This window comes from Notolabrus celidotus, chromosome 19, assembly GCF_009762535.1.
Source record: "Notolabrus celidotus isolate fNotCel1 chromosome 19, fNotCel1.pri, whole genome shotgun sequence".
Classification (NCBI taxonomy): domain Eukaryota; kingdom Metazoa; phylum Chordata; class Actinopteri; order Labriformes; family Labridae; genus Notolabrus; species Notolabrus celidotus.
Window position 1 is genome coordinate 23444730 of NC_048290.1, and position 20118 is coordinate 23464847.

The 20118-nt window shown below is 41.2% G+C and overlaps 1 protein-coding gene across 4 annotated transcripts; it reads left to right on the forward strand.

The window, feature by feature from the left end:
* The first annotated feature begins 620 nt into the window (after positions 1-620).
* coro1cb (coronin, actin binding protein, 1Cb) lies at positions 621-19245 on the forward strand. 4 transcript variants are annotated; one of them, XM_034709707.1, is made up of 12 exons: positions 621-642; positions 731-3187; positions 11595-11794; positions 12909-13031; positions 13795-13924; positions 14140-14321; positions 14457-14576; positions 14937-15041; positions 15133-15278; positions 17080-17137; positions 17563-17805; positions 18229-19244. In XM_034709707.1, exons 1-12 carry the CDS (start codon positions 636-638, stop codon positions 18346-18348), a joined length of 3891 nt encoding a protein of 1296 aa, XP_034565598.1. In that variant the 5' UTR covers positions 621-635; the 3' UTR covers positions 18349-19244. The 4 variants fall into 4 exon arrangements, with proteins under 4 accessions (XP_034565598.1, XP_034565601.1, XP_034565599.1 ...); XM_034709710.1 differs by lacking the exons at positions 621-642; positions 731-3187 and adding an exon at positions 6351-6431 and having other exon boundaries at positions 18229-19245; XM_034709708.1 differs by lacking the exons at positions 621-642; positions 731-3187 and adding an exon at positions 6376-6687 and having other exon boundaries at positions 18229-19243.
* The last annotated feature ends 873 nt before the right edge of the window (positions 19246-20118 follow it).

Sequence of the window (20118 nt, forward strand, 5' to 3'; positions counted from 1 at the left end):
TCATCAAGCCCCCGACAAACAATCCAGTTCAGAAGTCAAGGCACCCGTGACTTGAATCAAATATTCCAGGTGACCTTTCTGTACACCCTGTTACCAAAACAACCGTAAACAGTCAGTTTGAAGTAAACAGCACAAACACGCCTTGTCTCTGAACCAGTAATTGACAGTGCATGCTGTCTCATACTTGGAATGGTCCTGAATGAACATGTTTACAGAAGTAGTTTTTAGACTCATAGATTAAACAAAACAAGGCCCTGATATAATTAATCACTTTTTAATGAGTTTAAGAAATCATATTTAATAAATTATAATTATTATAATGCTTGAATGTTCTTGAATTGGCAGCATTCATGTCACGTTTTCTCTGAATGTTTGATTCAACCTTGGAACCAGACCTGGTTGACCTCTTATCTCACTTGTCTTGTTTCTTTTTTAGCCCCCTGACTCACTGACAGCAGTCAGACCTGCTTTAATTATAGCCACCATAGCATTCCTTTCCCAACAGAATAGGGAGCGATAGATGGAGAGTCCTTCAGAGGACAAGTGTGAGCAGTATAGAAGAATATACAAAAATAGAGAAAGATTCAAGAGAGTTAAAAATAAACAGCAATGTCTGTTGGGGGGGTTTCATTTGGATGGGAGGTAAGCCGTAGGCGTTTCGCCATTGTGACTCCTGTATAAAGTTGCTGCTGTATCTTGACAAATGTCTTTTTGTCCATTCTCTTCCAAGACAGAACAATAAATATGGGCCAGAAGCTGGAAAAGCTTTCTGAAAAGGATGAAGAATCTCTTGAAAATTCAGATCGGTCGGAGCAAACTGGGGAGACAGAAATGTTGGAGACAGCAGAACAAATTGAGATCCGACATCAGGACGATGGCAGTTTTGTGACCCCTGGGAGTATTGGTGAGATTAGTGGGATCAGTATCAGCGGCATGGCCTCAGGGCACGCAGGGGGGCTTACAGTCACTACTGCACGTACAGACCCCCAAACTGGGCAGCCAATCAGCCCTCTAGGTCAGCAGGAGCACCCTCCAAACACCAGGAGAGAGAGGGTGGGTGGAGACAGGGAGAGCAAGAGTGTCAATCCAAGTTCAGAGAAGTCAAGAACTGTCCTGAGCTCAAAGAAGGCGAGGCAAGCTTCAAACCAAAGGCAAGGCTTTGAGAGCAAGGCCGTAGTCTCTACTAGGACTGCAGCAATGGAGGAGCAAGAAAGTGAGAGAAAACCCAAACTTGGTCGCATCAAGTTGAGTCCTGATTCTCAAACAAGGAGTCCAACTGCCTCATGTGATCCCACTCTTGAGGACTTTGTGGTGCTGGAGAGTGATGAAACATGGACGTCTTCTGATGGGGAAAATAACATCATTTTTGGGGACCGGATAAAAACAAAGGATTCTCAATCAGCTACCAAAAGAATCGTCAAGGAAGACACTTCTGTTAGCTACAGTGAAGATAATCTTCCACTTCCATCTAGGCATGCCCCCCAAGAAAAAGACACTGAGAAGAGAAGTAGGAGAAAATCCAACACACGTTCAGCCACGACTGACAGTGCAGAAGCACATGCTAAGGGCTCAGCCACAGACAGTTTTCAGAGGGAAAGGGGTCACCATTTGGCTGAAGTGACAGGCAGCAGGTGTCGGCTAAAAGGAGTCAGTCATGTTGGAGCTACCCACGCTGAGGCAACTGGTGGAGAAAAAGCAGAGAGGGAACTTGACAGGAAAGACCGAAGTAAGCAAGCCACTACTAATACTAAAAAGGAGCACATATTGGTAAGGAAGAGCAATGGGGGTTTGGAACCATGCTTGGAAAAGGTGGATCCTTCTTTAAGGGAATCAGGAAAACAAGTGGAAGCTGATCTGTCCCATCAGAGCAGGTTTGCTGGAGCAGTCTCTAGAAGGGCTAAAGAAGGTATTCCTAGTTCCTGTACCAAGAAAGAGGATAACCAAGTGTTTAGAAAGTCAGCTAACTCTCACCTCTCAAAGGTCCCTAGCTTTGATTTACCACTTCTGCAAGACAATGTCTCATTTTCACTGGAACAAAGCCATGTGATCCCTTCTCTTCCTCCGCAAGGGAATGAGGGTAACGGTGAAAGGAAGCAGGTCGCCAGCCTAAAGAGGGAGAGTGAGCTTGTTTGTTTCTCTGCTGTCATCACTCCCCCACCTGCAACTCGTCTGTTGCCCAAGAGAGACACTTCAATGGAAGAGCAATCCAATACAGGAACTGCGAATTACCAGGTGGAGCCTGAAGCCACCCCAGTCTCATGTGAGTCTATAGATGAGTCCATGCCAAAAGAAAAGCCCAAAGCTAAAGGTCCACCTCCACCTGTTCCTAAGAAGCCCAAAAACCCATTTATAAAGCTCAAAACTGCACAGTTAATGTCAACTGATGTCCAACGACGAGGCAAAGATCATCTGCGTTCTGAGGAGCGGGTCAGGAGGAGACACACTATTGATTTCAACAAAATCCTTCCAAGCAATGCTCCAACTAATCAGGATATGTGCTTACTGTGGGACGAAAGGGGCACCTATACAATGCCAACCAACGTACGACGGCTGTCAGCTGACCTCAGCCAATGGAAACCCTCGCTTGGGCATATTGATGATCAGTATGGAGATATGATCGACTATGACTACTGTTCGCGTATGGCAAATCTGTCTCCAGAGGAAGACCTGCCAAACCTCGACATGTCGCAGAGAAGGGTGTTCCTAGAGAGACGATCCAGGTTCAAAAGCTCACCACCTACTGTTGCAACAAAGCCCCGAAATCATCATGCACCTGCAGAGACTTTATATGTACCAGAGGTCACAGCAGACAATGAAGTCCAAAGACCAAAATCTTTTTGTTTAGGGTCAGCAGAATACTATCATGAGCCCATATTTGACAGAGTCAGCACACAGGTAGGAAATGACATCTACTCTACCAATGGTGACTCTCAAGACATAACTGATTACAGAAGCAATCAGGATGCAGAAAGTGAGTTAGGGTCATACAAACCTGTGTCTGAAATTATCAAAGAAACAAATCAAATGCAGAGACGTCGGGGCCAAGCCAAACCTGAAGGAAACAAAGATCAGGTTCGGGTGGCTGAGCAGAGCGCAAGTGTGAAAGTATCCCAGATGAAGAACGCCTTCGATGTCCCAAAGAAATCCAGAGAGAAACCACCAGAAGTTCAGGCATCTCCAAAGAAAGGTAAGGATTGTTTGGACTGTTGGAAAGTCCAACTCTCTCTCACATACAGAAGAAAGCACATGTGATGTTTGAGACATGAGGGTACTTTCCAAACTGCACAGAACAAACTGTTTCTTGAAGAATGTTCATGATGGGATTGATGATGAAGGTTTACAGTTCATGAAAAAAGAATAGAAATGTCTGTGAAGATCTCTAGATTAGTTTTTGTTTACCTTTGGAAGCTATTAAATACTAAGTTAGCAAACTCCAAAAAGTAATGGTTGCAACAAAAGTAAGTGTCTTACTAAAATGTACACGTTTTGCATATATAAATTACGTTTTTGCCTAAACTATGAGCCAGTGATACTAAACACTGAGCTATAACTGACAAAGAAACCAAAGCGAATATTCTATTATTTGTATCATTGAAGAGGACACTTATTGTGATCAACTCAGAAAGTTGTCATGGAGCTTTTAAGCCTCTTTTAACCTAACGTTTTGATCTGCTGGCAACATTACAGTTTTGGCTCCCACACTTGGGTCTCAGAAATAATAGTGTGCAAAGCAGTTTAATCCACCCTGCATGAAGCAACAATCAGACAAAGTTATGTGGTAGCTATCAAAAACAATTAAGTATTTACAAACTTAATTGCAAGATAGTTATTTTAGGAGTTGGTAGAAAGCAAGAGAAACACAAATAAAAGACTGTTTGTGATCAGTTTTGGATGTCCTTGTAAAGAAACAACAACCCTGTGCTTTATTAAAAACAGCTGATGCACTCATGCTCTCCCAGGAGCCTAACAGCTGGTTCAAGTCTTGTTATGTAACATACATTTAAACATTTAACTCTAATTCGATCAAGAATCGTGTTTTTCCTGAATGATTTGAGCAGTAATTCAAAAGGAAACAAAGAGAGGTCTGCTCAAACTGCTTCTCACATGGTCTAGGATTCAGTAGCATTTACATAACACTGAGGGCATAACAGTCAGTCAGGTGGTCAAGTTCATCTTCCCTTAAGTAAACTTGGCTGGGTCCTTGTGTAATACAGTTTGGAACATCTTCGTATTTTGACCCCCTCCCACACCTCAAACACACACATCTCAGGGTAAACTTGAGACTCAGATTTATTTCTCGGTGAAAATAAGAGAACTACTGGGTTTTTCTACCTTGATTAATCCTATGAAAGTCTTGGAAACTCCCCCGTGGTGTTTCCCCGCCATCTGCTGATGCATACTGGGATAGGCTCCAAACCCAGTGACCTTTTGGAAGTAAGCAGAGACAAAGAGTATGATTCCATTTTTCAACCTCAACTTCTCCCATTAACTTATCCATAAATTAAACAAAGGTTGAATACATGATTTGACAACCATACTACATTTAAGGAATTTTCAAACAGATAAGGGCAATTACTCAGCAATTAAAGTTTAAATGTATTAATCAGAAAAGGAAACAAGAGCCTTAAAAATGGGGGGGTTGGATACAAAGATTAATTCTAACTCAAGGATGACTTACTTGACTTCTCTGGAGCTTCTAGCCTTATCAGAGGGTATTCTTAAGTCCCAGTTGTTGCGGAGGAAGATTTGTTGACAAGCAGACCCAGCAGCTGCAGATTACACCCTTAACACTTTCATCTGTGTTGGCTCATGAACTTAATACAAATGCTCGTTCTTAACCTTGCTTAAGACCAGAAAGCCCTGGAGAAATAATACAAACTTGATCTTGAGTTTAGATTATTTTTACAAACTATTTTAGCACCCAAGAACTGTTGATTCAAATTAGTTTTCAGCTTTTCTGGATTCTCCAGACATTGATTATGCAGATCAATAAACTTTTTGCAGTATGCAGGAAGAGCTTGGTAGCCAGATATTACTGCTGTAGTACATTGTTGAAACATTAGGCATCAACTTAAACAAAGTGAGACTGTAAAACAAACTCCAGTTGTTATAGAAAACTAACATTTTAACATATGCTCTGTGACAGTATATATACTGACCAGCAGTGGACAAAGTACACAGCTTCATTACTGAAGTCAAAGTATAGATACTCCGGGTCAAATATTACTCCAATACAAGTGAAAGTTGCTCTGTCAGATTATTACTTGAGTTAAGGTACTGAAGTACTTGCTTTTAAAATACTTAAGTATTCAAAGTACTTCTTAAAAAATCTTAATACGTTTTATTTTCACAAAGCATGATGGCAGTCAAGAATACATAGGAGTACATTCTGTTACATCATGTTTATCTAGAAAACATTACTTGAAATCTCTAAAAACTATACCATTGAATAAAAACAGAAACTAAGTTACTCCAAGCACAGACACCTTAGTTTGAAATGTTCATCTGGAGTAAAACAAATGTTACGTAGCTCAACAAGCTCTCAGGTTGGACAGTGAATGTTTGTATCTTTTGGGGAGAGTAGGAAACAAGGTGAACATTTCAAATGATACGTATCATTCTTCATTTCAAAAACCTCTAACATGGGCTGAAGATATGTACACGGGTGCTCAGGTGGAGAATTTTAGCCATCATTATCACCTCTAAATGAACTGCCTGATCTGAGTGAAATCTGCTCTGTGTTTGCTCCACGTTCAACAGTGGGATCAGATTTCAGAAAAGAGATGGAAATTCATGATCTGACTTCAAAGCAAAAGTAGTGAGTAACTAGAGCATTGATAGAAATGTAGTGGAGTAAAAAGTACAATAATTGTCTTCTGAATGTAGTGGAGTAAAAGTAATAAGTTCCCCCAAAAAATAATACTCATGTAAAGTACAGATACTCAAAAAATGTACTTGAGTACAGTACTCAAGTAATTTTACTTTGTTACTGTCCACCACTGCTGACTAGGCAAACAGAATAGATGATTAATAACTGATTCCTCTAAATCTGTGAAGTATGGCAGCATCGCAGACTAGGAGGGTGGGGGCTGGAGGAGGGGGGTTATTGTATTTGGAGAGCCCAGGCTGGGGTGGGGTGGGCTGGGATGGGACAGGGGGGAGGGGAGGAACTGTGATACAAAGGATGCTTAAGGTGATAATAATCCACATTTTTGCTTGGCTGAACGAAATTAAATGAATCAGCAGATCTATCCCCAAAGACAAGAGAAGGATGTTGCAAGAAGCACAGTTTTCCTGCAGACCCAATCCCATTCACAGCCCTGGGAAATGAAATCTGACTTTTCATTTGCGCATGTGCCGCAGCCGGTCGTCACAGAGTATTCTATTGAATTTAATAACGATGAGAGTAGACGAAAGCTAGTCTCCCGCAGGTGAGAAGAAGCGTACTGGAGATGCTTTACTTGTCAGCTGGCATCCTACAACACCACTAGATTTAAAAACACTGCTTCCCTGCCACACATTTGCTGTCAGAAGTGGGAATAAGAACATAGCGGCCGAGCTTTTTTTTGTGGAGACAAGGGATACTAGAGCAACGTCCTGCAGGATAAGGGCGCGCCTAAACTACCAGATTCATGTGTTGTGATTGATTACCCCCGTGCTTACGAAAATCTTGCATAGATTTAGGAGGTAAGAAAGCATTAAGAGTATCTTTGCATTGTGCATATTGCATGTGATCCGTCGGTCGGGGCTGTGCAGCATCCATTTAGCTCACTGCATGGGTTTGGGAATGGGAGCAGCCAAAAGCTTGGGTGGAAATATCTGCACTTGCGTCAGCTGGCAGCTAGGCTAGTCTGCTAGCTTAAGAGATGAGCAGATGGATGCATAAGACACGAAAGTAACACCTTTTACAACATGTCTGTGAATGTTCTCAGTCATCCAGGTCATGGTAATCCAAAGCTTGATCCGTAAGGCAGCTGGACTGGTAGAAATTCTTGAAGACGTTTCACCTCCGAAAGGCTTCTTCAGTTCTGACCAAACTGTTTGATGGAGCTAGAAAATATAAGCCTAATCTAATAGCCTTTACAACATGTGGACAGCTCATTGTGGAGAAAAGGCATCAGCATACCGGCTCCTTGTGTTATATTTGTGCTTAAATGTTAAAAGAAAGACACTCCCCTTCTGTTGCCTCCTCCTTGTTGGTGATATGTGTCAGCGGCTGGTGAGATGGGACCAGCCCCGGCACAGCTGCCGAACTCCCGGGGCAGTGCGGCGGAACACCGGTCTACTTTTACCATCGCAACCGCCACCCTTAACGTAGCCTGTCATACCCTTTTCTACAAATTTAAAGAAATCAAACCAGAACTTATTATTGATGTCGTTTTCAAGTGAAAGTCACATCTGGGCGTAACGTTACCCAACACATCACATTTTTCGTTCTCAATGTGCTCTCATGTTTCAGGAACGGCAAGCTAGCTAAGCTATCTCCAACAAAACCTTTACTGTAATCTTAATTAAATATATCAATAAACTGATAGGGTGGTTAAAATCACAGCCGAACCCCATTATCATATTAATACATTGGTGTGTAGCTAGCTAATTGTTATAATAGGGAGGAGGGAGCATGAGCTTCAATGTACTATAAGCTAGCACTAGCCACCAACCATTGTTTAACGTTAGCACAGTGCAGTTGTTTCCTTCTGACAACATTACATTGAATCTTGGAAAATGCAATATGCCAGTAGGGTGTAATGAGTAATGATGCTACCAACATGTCTGAGGTTTGGGTACACACCCATTTAGTCGAGTTGTACATACAGTCAGTGTAATAACAACAAAGGGCTTCTCCAGTTCCACTAACTACATTAATAAAATCAGAGGAGCCATCACATCCTCCTCACTCTCTTGAAACAACAGCACGAGTCTGTGATTGTTGAAGGAGGCCTTAAACTGAGCGGCCACCATAATGATGCTCAGTACAATAGGTGGTAGAGATGGGATTTATGGCTCTTTGAAGGGAACCGGATCTTGAAGAGCCGTTCATAAGACTGACTCTTTGGCTCATTGTTATATGTATTTATTTTTAGAAGTCAACTAGGGGTAACTCGTTTTTTGTAGCAGTTATAAGATAAGATTTGGATCAGAATAATTCAAACTTACACATCCCACCAATATTCATACTCTATTGGTGGGAATTATTCTGAAATATTGATTATAATTTCATTTGGCATTGTAAACATTCCATAAGATGGGGCCATATCCCCATGCTTCGACTGTGAGATCACTATTTAAATTTTTCCCTCACCTAAAAAACTGTGTGGCACTATAAAAACTACGCAGACTACAGATAACTTCCATGCAAAACAACTTTACGGTAAAATTTTCCACACAAGAACTTTTTAACAATACAGAAAAAAATATAAAAATAATTATGAGAAATATATATGTAATAAAAAATCTAAATACAACTAGAATAAAAATTAGGACATTATAAAAATGTGAATGCAAAATTTTACAACCCCACCTGGTGTTTCTACACCTGAACTACTTTACAAACAGGAGCTCAGCCCCTTGACTCGAATCCACATCAAAACAATGTAAATAATAGCAAAGTGTGAGGCGACTTCTTCTCTAATATTTGTCCTGTCTTAGAGAATATTCTTTCGGATGGAACCGATGTTGCCACTAAACAGAGCTTCCTAAACATGACTTTGGTACAGCTGGGGTACACAAAGGCCTGGCTTTTTTACGCAGGTGACACGTGAAGGCAGCGTGGGCAATGTGCATATAAAAACTGCTCCCAATGAACGGCTCGCAACTGCGGATCAGTTCTCATCGTTCACTTAAAAGAGTCGTTCAAAAGACCGACTCGTTTGCGAACGTCACATCTCTAATAGGTGGTGGCGGTGGGGTGTGCAAGCAGAGAGGGGCATGTTGTAATGTATGACATTAACTAGCCAAAGCCTTCAGGGACTGAAGCAGCTCATTTTGTCAAATGCATATTTTGAATGGGGGTAGCTGCACTTGAATGGAGCACTGACAGAGACTAAGGGAACATGCTGTTCTGATGTGAACTGTAGTCCTGGGCTGTCCAGCCATTATGCAGCCTCACAGCATCATGAACACTATTTATGGCTCTTTGGGGATATCATTTATAAATCAACTGTAACCAGGGCGAGTATTCAGCAATAGGTTAACATGATACTTTTATATTTATTTTACATCTCAGTCTCAGATGGGAGCAATTGCGGTCTTAATAGATTGAAGTGCTTACTGAGGCTTCCTGCACAATACAGGTGTGCTGGGAAGAGAATCCTGTGATGAACTAAACTTAAATGAAGGTGGCATCCTGTCAGTGCAAACACAGTAATTCATATCTCATGTCCTCAAATTGAGCTGTATCCATACAATTTTCAGTTTAGTAATCAGGTGTCATATTTTTTCAGAATCTAGGTGCACATTTTGGGAAAAGAGCCCCATACTGTTGAGTACATACTTACAAAACTATGGTACATAGATGACACTTGTAATATGGAGTGTCAATCACAGTCTGTACCCACCCACACAATATAAGGTATTATAAGGATAGTAACCGAGAACAACTGTGTGGGTGAGTGATTGACATGTAGCTGGTGTAAGGTCTCTTCTTATATAGTTGTATTCAAAGTGTAGAGATTATTTTTGCGAGTTATATCCAATCCATTTTAAATGTGTTTATGATCATTTAAAATCAACTGAGGCTCAGTCTAATGCATACAAAAAAAGACACCATCATCACATTATATTCTGATTTAGATCGACAACCTTAAACCTCTGATAAAATGTATGATGCTGATCCAGCTTTTGTTCAATCAGAAGCACTCATTAGTAAAACTTGATAGAATATGTAAGAATAATAAGAAGTTAATTGCTGGAAAATTCCTTATTTGTGTATTAGATCATAATACATAATAGATCATAATTATTTAGAAAAGCCACCCTGAGTGTGAGAAAGCATGGGGTTCAGTGTGGTGAAAAATCTGTAAATAAGTGTACAAAAAATCCTTACGTTTGTTTAATAGCTGAAATTCCCCCCATGTACACACAAAATGCTCACGTTTAAGGAGAATTGCTGTCAGTTGTCCTGTTTTGGCCTCAAATCAGACTTCACTGTTGCCAAAGTTGTCAAAATGCCAACAGTTAAATATGCTGTAGGAAAAAAAAGGATAGTCTAATGGTTTCTAGAAGCTGGAAGCAGTTAAGAACGGAGACAGGAAGAGGTGAAAAAGCTTGAGGGGGCACTGAGCCACAATGTGATCATTAAATGTGGATCAACCATTTGAGATCACTTCCAGAGTCTCCGAGCAGCAACAGGCCATCTGTGGTGTGCTCGCAGGAGATGTCGTGCTAAAAATAAAAAAGTACTGCAGATATATTCATGAATGCATACCTTTAGCTACATCCTGGAGCACTGGGTGTTGTTACACTGAACACAGAAAAATATAGTCCTACTCTTGAAATGATACCTGAAGTAATGCTTTATTTCATTCACTAGAGCAGCTGCTAGATTGTGATTTTGTTCTTGAGAAGAAAGTGCAGATTGTTTGTTCTGCACTGACTGGTAGAAGTAGAAACATGTAGTATAAATATTAATGAACGCTAAAACTTGAATTGAGGCCTCAGATAGGCACATTGAATTTAGCACAAGGGCTCAGCTGTTGGACATTCATACACTGTAAAAATAAACAGTACATGAATGTTGTAGTTTATTTCTGGTGAAGCATGTCTACCTCTCTTCTGTTTGTTGGATGATAGGAAGAAATATCTACAATAACCACCCCTAAAAAGAATGATCTGTTGAAATAGAGCTTGACCAATTTTATTAGGCTGAAATGAGCCAAAATGGGTACAGATATGATGTGAAACCTTATGTTTTACTAAATATATAATACAGGAAACAATGATTTATGTGAACTTGAAGTGGTGTCATCATGTAGTTCGTCCAGCAGAGCATGCTCCAGTCTCAGAGTTGACAGTGCTACTAGCAGATCAGTGCAGTTGAGTAAATGCTGGTCCACACTTAAAATGGTTAACATTGCATAAAAACATTAAATCCAAGTCTTCCTGGTTTATATTTATCTGCTAGTGTTATTTTTTTAACTATATAGTCAAGGCTGGAATCAAACCTGTGACCTCTGCGACGAGGGCTGTAGCCTCTGTACACGGGGCACGCGCTTCGACCGCTAGGCCATTAAGTGGAGTTTTTACCTAACTCTACCTTTTTCTCTGAGTCTGAAACACGCCTCGAAACAACAGTGAGATTAGGAGGTTCAACACAGCTGGAGAAATAAAGTGTCTCCTGTTACCTTAGATATTTGCCAGTCGGTAATCACAGGAACAAACTCAGTCACACTTAATCAGCATAATCTGAGATCAGACAGTTTTCGGTAGAAAAACCAAGTGACCTCCCAGGTATCCTCTGCATGCTGAGTGATGACAAAGGACTGTCATTTTAATGTTTAATATCAGCGTCAGGTTGAAACCTTTGACATTTTGATGTACACAGCTTTGGAATGACTCACTGACATTTTAATTCACCCTTTATTCCCCCTGTGCAGATATGTTGCGGCGAGTTGTGCGACAGAGCAAGTTCCGTCATGTGTTCGGTCAGGCCGTGAGGAACGACGCGTGCTATGATGACATCCGCGTGTCCAGGGTCACCTGGGACAGCTCCTTCTGTGCCGTCAACCCCAAGTATGTTGCCATCATCATAGACGCCAGCGGGGGAGGAGCCTTCCTCGTCCTTCCTCTTCAAAAAGTGAGTGGAGTTCTGATCTCATTTATATCAAGGGTTGGAAGTAGAAATAAAGTGATGCCACACGTTCATCTCTATATTAAAAACCCAATTTAATTCAAACCATCATTAGCTGCTATTTTGCCATTTTTGGCTAACATGACTGTATGCCAGCACCACACTGCTGTAGTTTATTAGCATGTCTTCTTTTTGTATCTTATCAAAAATGCAAACTTTGAAGAGGATCTCTTGAAAGTCAAATACAGAAGAACTTTAAGGTCTGACTTTGTTTTAGAAAACTAAAGGACTTCAATACAAGAGGTCAATTAAGGTCCAGAGACTGCTTCCTTACTCTTTACTCAGCTGACATTTGCAGCATGATTTATATTCCCCACACAGAAGCTTTGGCTGTAAGCTGGGAATAAATAACTGTGTGACACCGGCAACTGAAGACCAAAGCTGGACACCGAGCGTGGAGCGCATACCAAGAGATACAAGGGTTGTATCAAATTATAGCATCCAGGGTGTGTAACAAATCAATCCTGTGGGCCTGTTCTGTGTCAGCAGAGCTTCTGCACTCTGCTGCTCCGCTGTGACCCTGTCCTGCCCCGTCCCCTGAGGCTCATATCTATAGTACAAACCAAACATAATCAATGTCCAAATCTGCCTGATAGTAAAGGCATCCAGTGTGTATCCTGTTGCAGGGGGCTAGTTGAACACATGATACTCACAGAGGGGACGGCTGCTGCTGTGTCATTATTTTAGGACGCTGGGTTAATTGATTTATAATCACTGTATGAAGTCACGCCTCTGGAGGAGCTGCTCTGACTCTGAGGTGTTCAAGGATGAATCCAAGACATCTGGATGCTTGAAATACAGGTTTGTTTCACAGAGTGGTCACAATGTCAGTTTCCTGTTTTTTAGCCTAACATGAGGACAGATTCAGTTTTAACATGATGGTCACAGAAGAGTCAATGATTATGTTATCATTCTGGACTTTATATTACCTCTACTGAACTCTAGATAGAACAGTCCGCAGTGTTTGCCCGTCATTTCCATATCTCTCTGACAGGTGTCCACTCGCACAGAGTTGTTTATTCCTCTTACAGCGTTAACCTCTTTGTTTCCTGTCTCACAGACTGGCCGTATAGACAAGGTCTACCCTACAGTTTGTGGCCACACAGGCCCTGTGTTGGACATTGACTGGTGTCCTCATAATGACCAAGTCATTGCTAGCGGCTCAGAAGACTGCACAGTCATGGTAAGGACACAGTTCATCTGGAAAAGAACCAATGAGCTTTGAGTTTGTATCCTAGTCTGACTATTTACACCTTATTCTATATCTTATGATCTTGCATCCTTAAGTCATTGTGTCTAATAGATGCTAATAATAGTATTACAATAAATTAAGTATTACAGTTGAAATAAATCTACATTAAAAGATATTTGTTAAAGATTTTTAACATTTTTAGTAACACAGTCCAAAGGCAGGCACTGTCAATCATTAACTCAAAGTTTTTTACAATACAGAACATTGTTTACAGATATAAAGAGTGAGGGTTAGCATTTAAAAGGGCATCAAAACAATTATTAAAACCTCATATGTTGAGATCTCATACCATTTTGAAGCTTTTCTCTTGTAGTTTTTCTAATGTGCATTGTCCTGGTCGAGGCAGATGTGTGTCTAACATGAGTCTGGTCCTGCTGGAGGTTTCTGCCTGTTAAGGGAAGTTTGTCCATGCCACTGTAACTTGCTGAATGCCGCAAAGTGCTCTGCTCATGGTGGATTAAAATGAGATCAGACAGAGTCCTGTCCGTAAGATGGGACTGGATCTTATCCTGTCTTGTCGTTGGGTCTTTGTTATTAATATGACATAGAGCATGATCTAGACCTGCTCTGTTTGTAAAGCGTCTCAGGATATAATTTGTTAAATAAAGATTGACTGTTATTCCTGTTCCTTAAAGCATCCATTGTAGTATTTCTTTTGTATGATATATATTTGTGTCCTCTTTTTCTGATTCAGGTTTGGCAAATCCCTGAGAACGGTCTTGAGACGGCCCTGTCAGAGCCTGTGGTCGTGTTAGAGGGTCACTCTAAGAGAGTCGGCATCGTGTCATGGCACCCCACCGCTCGCAATGTTCTCCTCAGTGCAGGTAACGTTTGACTGCAGCCTGTAGTGCCTCAAACTGAAACATCCGTTTAGCTCATTTTGTTTGTCCACTGTGCACAGCTGACCTCCAAATCTGACCAATCATCTTTCAGTCTCCCTCCTGTTGCGTTGACCATGTGTGATGTAAAATGCTTAAAATAAACATGGACAAACAAAGTGTGTGTGTGTAGTCAGGCTGTGCGTTGTGCATCCTTGTAGGGTGTGACAACCAGGTCGTCATCTGGAACGTGGGCACAGGACAGGCCATGATCAACCTAGAGGACATGCACCCTGATGTTATCTTTAGTGTCAGCTGGAGCCGCAACGGCAGCCTGCTGTGCACCGCCTGCAAGGACAAGAAGGTCCGCGTCATCGACCCGCGTAAAAAGAAGGTCATTGCGGTAAGTTGAATCAGGCAGGGATTTAAAGCAGAGATGCTTCTGGGTATAGAATAATCTTTCCCATAATCGCACAACTGTTTCTGTGAGGCCTGTAAATATGGCTGCCAAGTCTGACAAGTGTGTTTCGGTTTTCAGGAGAAGGACAAAGCCCACGAGGGAGCTCGGCCAATGAGAGCGATCTTTCTAGCGGATGGAAACATTTTCACCACTGGATTTAGCCGTATGAGCGAGCGCCAGCTAGCCCTGTGGAAAACTGTACGTCAGCAGAACCTCATTCCACCTTAAATACAGACAAAACACACTCACTGCAGACTGTATGAGAGTTTTAAGTGATGTCGAGCTTTGCTTTGTGCAGCATTCTGCTCAGGATATTTATTCAAACATTGTCACCTGTCACCATCAGTTTCAGGTGTGCTCAATATGACATGGATTCTTTTGTTCTTCATGTATTTTAATTTCATTACACCACAGCTCCAGCTGGGGGCGTCAAAATCCAAAAGATGCCATTACTTTTTCAGCTACAACTTCTTTTAAATGTTTTTATTTGTAAAGAGATGCATGATGGGTGAACATCTAAAGGGTTTCTTTAAAGAACAACAACTGTGTTTTGTCCAGGACAACTTGGATGAGCCAATTTGTGTACAGGAGATGGACTCCAGCAACGGCATCCTGCTGCCTTTCTATGACCCTGACACCAGCGTGGTCTACCTGTGTGGAAAGGTGAGCAGCTTTGTAGTGAATTCAGATATGTTTCTATTCTCTAAAAACTAGATTCACAAACTGACCCCGAGCTGTGACGGTGTGTCCTCAGGGCGACAGCAGCATCCGGTACTTTGAGATCACCGATGAGGCCCCGTTTGTCCACTACCTCAGCACCTTCTCCACCAAGGAGCCACAGAGAGGGATGGGATACATGCCCAAAAGAGGCCTGGACGTCAACAAATGTGAAATCGCAAGGTATTGATCGTACCAGAAGACCAGCTATTGTCCTTTGATGTCGTGCTCAAGGTGTGAAGCTCAATCGCTGTCATTATTTCATCCTGCTTATTCCAGATTTTTTGTTGGATAGATTTAAGATGTTAATCTGGTCCTATTTCAAGATTTAGGATAATCCATCTGCTGTGGTCAGAACCGCTAACGACCACCTACTAGATAATGCTACTGTTAGCAAGGCAGTCATTTAAGCTAATATTATTAATTGGTAGTTTTGTAAGAGAATGATTGCCTGGTACCTGACTTTTATTTGACTTGTAACCTGGAATACAGCAGCACGACAGCTTTGAAGATTCCCATTCCTGAGCATGTTTTACGTGTGAATGTGGTGAACTGCAGCAACTTTTTTTCATACTTATGTATAGCTAGATTTTAATACCATGGATGATGTATTTTCTGTGAGTGTAGGGCTTTTTTTTTATTACAAAGTATGTCTAGAAGTAAACCACTTCATACCCGGCTGACATTCTTTAAAGGGGTCAAAACCAGGGCAGCAAATAACTGTTTCCTTATCCATTAATCTACCTTTCTTTCCTGAAAGAAACAATTTGGCTGCAAATATGTAAGAGGAAGTCAAGCAGAGAAGTGTAATCACATTCATTCAAAGCCAAAGTAACATTTTTTAAATTCTAGTTTTGTTTGGTCTCCTATCTTGCCCCGTGTGTTTGTGGAAAACCCGGTGCCAGATGACTTGCAGATGACCTGATTCTGGGTCAGGGTTTCATACATAGCAGAGCAGCTCCCCTGCTGCGATCTATTGAAAGTCAGCCCCTTGATCCAGGTTTTTGTCAGCCACGGGCGGGTGCCCAACTGGCCCCCTCACTTCCAGGGGCACAGCAGCAGCCTCATCACCTCTTGATATTATAAAATGATTTAATAGAACAAGGGTTCCCAAACTTTTCAGCTCGCAACCATCAGAATAATGTTGCAAGAGACTGGGGACCCCCACTATCCCTCAGTGGTAGTTAAACGTTGTGCACAGCCACACACACACACACACACACACACACACACACACACACACACACCTATCCGAACATTGACATTAGAACAGCATAAAGAACACAACAGCCAAACAACCATAATATTATTTCATAGTAACTTGAGTAAAGCAAGAAGCAGAGTAAACGTTATCTCATGTTTAGACTGCAGCAGGGATAGGACATATAATGTTTCATAAGCAGACACACAGGTGATATCGGAGTGCATCTGATGTAGGCTTTATTTAACTGTAGTCTACCTGTGTGCACGTTGCTGTTCTTTCTGTGCTGCAGTAAATTGCAACTGATGCTGTCATCAGTCTGTCATGATCACCTCAGAGGTCATGTGAAAACAAAGGGAGAGCACTGATGACACATTTTGGTTAATAAGATGAACCAGTATTTCTGCCTATATCTTATTTGCAATAAGGGATAAAATGTGCAATCTTGAATAACTTAAAAGATTATTTGACGTTATTTGTTATTTGAAGTTATTTGAAGTTATTTGACGTTATTTGACGTAAGACACAGGAGGGTTCTTACCTGCACTTTGGGATAACTGAAAAAAAGAACTGCTTATTATTAAACAAATTGAAGATATAAGTTATTAGACTATGTAACCTTAGCAGTCTATTTTTCATAGATTTCTGTATATTTTAAATTTTTCTCTGATCTTCAAGTATTTTTGAACATTTTTAAATAAACATATAGAACAAAGTAAATTCTCGTGTTGAACTGACTGAATTGTTAATGTATTCCCTCCTTTTACTCCTTTTTCTTTGAAGGTTTTACAAGTTACACGAGAGGAAATGTGAACCAATCATCATGACAGTCCCTCGTAAGGTAAGCATATCTTTGTGTTGAATTTAATTGATTTTTTTTGTTTGAAATGGACGATGCAATTAAATATGATGCCAATACAAGGCTTGAAAATTATGCACACAGAGTTAAACGCTTTTGCCAAATATATGTACTAATGATGTTTATGTGTAAATAAAATGTTCTGCATCCTGTGTAATACAACTACATTAACACTACAGATATGAAAAAAACATTAAAAGCATGTCATAATAAATAATTCAATACACGAATATGGATGACATTTCAAATACAACAAACTGAAAATGCTATATATCAGGCTATATATAACATGATCTTTAAATCCTGCTGTGTAGAAGATGTCCTTTTCCCTCGGTCACACCGATCAATACCTTGACATTAGAAAACAGCATTCTGACATTTCCTGTGTCCTCTCCCCTCCTGTCCAGTCCGATCTGTTCCAGGACGATCTGTATCCCGACACAGCCGGCCCCGATCCCGCCCTGGAGGCAGAGGAGTGGTTCGCCGGAAAGAACGGAGGTCCCATCCTGATCTCACTCAAAGATGGCTACGTCTCCACAAAGAACCGGGACCTTAAAGTGGTCAAGACAAACGTCCTGGAGACCAAACCAGCCACCAAACCAGAACCCATCTCTACTGTTCAGAAGCACGCTTCTCCACAGCCCTCAGTAGTGAGTCTTTTAAGAACAAATAAAAACAGACTGAAGTGCACTGCTCAAATTATCCCTCTTATTTGACTACCTTCTTAGAATGGACTTACATTACTGTTGTCCCTAAGTCTTTGTTACTTGCACTCAGCATGTTTTTATGCTGACAGTTGCACTCTTCTGTTCATAGAAATTATTTTGGTTGGAACAATTCACTAAAGTAATGGATCAGCAAATACTTCAGTATCTGGGTTTCCATTCAAAGGAAAACAGCTGAAGGGCTTTATTCTCTCTGCGATCCCTGCTTGTTTTGCCAGGATTAACAGCAGAATTTATTTTGAAGGGGATATGAAACTGTTTTGAAAATCCTCAGCAGCACTCTAATGGTCAAACGAAGACATGATTGGAATGTGTTTGAACTTTATCGTGTTTCTGTTTCCCCTCCAGAAAATGGAAGATAAACTGGAAGAGGTACTCCGAGAGTTCAAGTCGCTCAGGGACCGCGTCATCCTCCAAGACCGCCGCATTGCCAGACTGGAGGAGCAGGTCGCCAAAGTCGCCATGTGAGAGTTTTTTGGGGTTTTTTTGTCCCTTTTGGAGAACCAAATGGACGGGGTCAGCCACGGCCAAATTCTCAAGATTCGGCTACATCGAGCTTGGCGTCGTCCCTGCGATGAGACCAAGCCTACATTCCAAGATGAACTTTTGATTTATTTTTTTCCTTGCCAACTTTCACACCTCCCTCTACACACACATATACCAACACACACACACACACACACACACACACACACACACACACACACACACACACTCATAAAGAAAGGAAACTCTTGCAGCTCATGTTCACATCTGAAAGAAAGACATTTTTGTTGAAGGAAAAGTCTTAACTTTTTTGTGGTAAAACATCCTCATGTGAAGTTTGTACTTACTACTCAGAAACTGTATGTAGCATCAGTATTTCCATTGTTACTTTTTGTGTTGCCAAATATGAATGGTGTGTGGTTTCATGCACTGCCTTTACGTTTCTTTTCCCTCTTGTCGTACATTCCAGTCACAACCTGGTAGAATAAGTTAGTTGAGCTGGATTCCTTTTTCTTTTTTTTTCAAACATTAGCTGTTGAACTTTTCTCCTGCCACCAGTTTGCTCATTGATTACCATCAGATTTATGAATGTGGAAGAATTCCTGAATTCTTCTTTTTGTTCCTGTTCTTCTGGGCTTGAAATTTCAACATTGAGTTTTATTTGGGGAGGGGTAGGGGAGGGTGGGAGGGGGGGTGTTGCATCTCTCTGGTGTAAATGTTGTGCAAATGTAGTGGTGCCTCTTGTCACAGTTAAGGGTCAACTGCAGTCGCCCTCTCCAGTGCAGACTCAGTGTTGGGAAGGGACCACTCACCCAGCTTGTGTTTCACTGAACCCCTGACAAACAGTTCTGTGCACATAATAAAGATTTTACACAGGAGATCATCTCTTCTTCTTTTATTTCCACGTGTATCACCAAACTGAAATCCATCTTTATTCTTGCAGGTCAGTGGCATTGGAAGCCCTTAGCGGGATTTGAACCCCAAACCATCAGACTGTAAGGCAGCAGTCGTATACACAACACCACAGAGCTGCTTAGCAGTGCATGCATTTTCTGTCTTTTTCACCAATTTGTTGTTGTTGTTTAAAAAAGGTAGCAGGCCTAACCTCAACACCACAGGGCTGCTTGGAAGAGCCCTTTTTTAAGGTCTTTTCAGTCCACGATTTGGATATTGTTTTTCTAAAGCACAGTTCAAAGTATAGTATGAAGAAAGTTTTTCCCTGGTAGAATTTGAACCCAGGACCCTTGAGCTGAAAGGCAGCAGGCCTTTCCACTCTGCCTCTGCTTGTCTCTCTTGTTTTTTTTAATTATATCTTATTTTCACCAAATAAGTCTCAGTCCAGGATTTGAACCTTAACTATATCACGCCTTACACCACCTTACACCACGTGGTACCAACCACCTCTCTGCAGGCCTGCCTGGCAGTGTTTATCTAACTGAGATGTAGGTGTTTTCATTTTAACATTTTATCGGGATACTTTAAAAGCACATGTAAGACAGTGTGAAAACAATTGTTCCTCACATGGAAAGCCTCAGTCCAGGATGTGAACCAAGAATTATTTTGATGAAACATGATGAAAAGTTACGTGGATATCGAAGGGTTCTGTACAGAAAATATTGAGGAGGCCTTTGTGAGATCATTTGTAGATAAAGGAGTGTGCGAGTCACTTTAACACTTGCATCATCATCAAAATTAATGACGCAGACAAAATCTTCTCCCAGTGAACAGGACATTTTTACATTTAAGATTTAA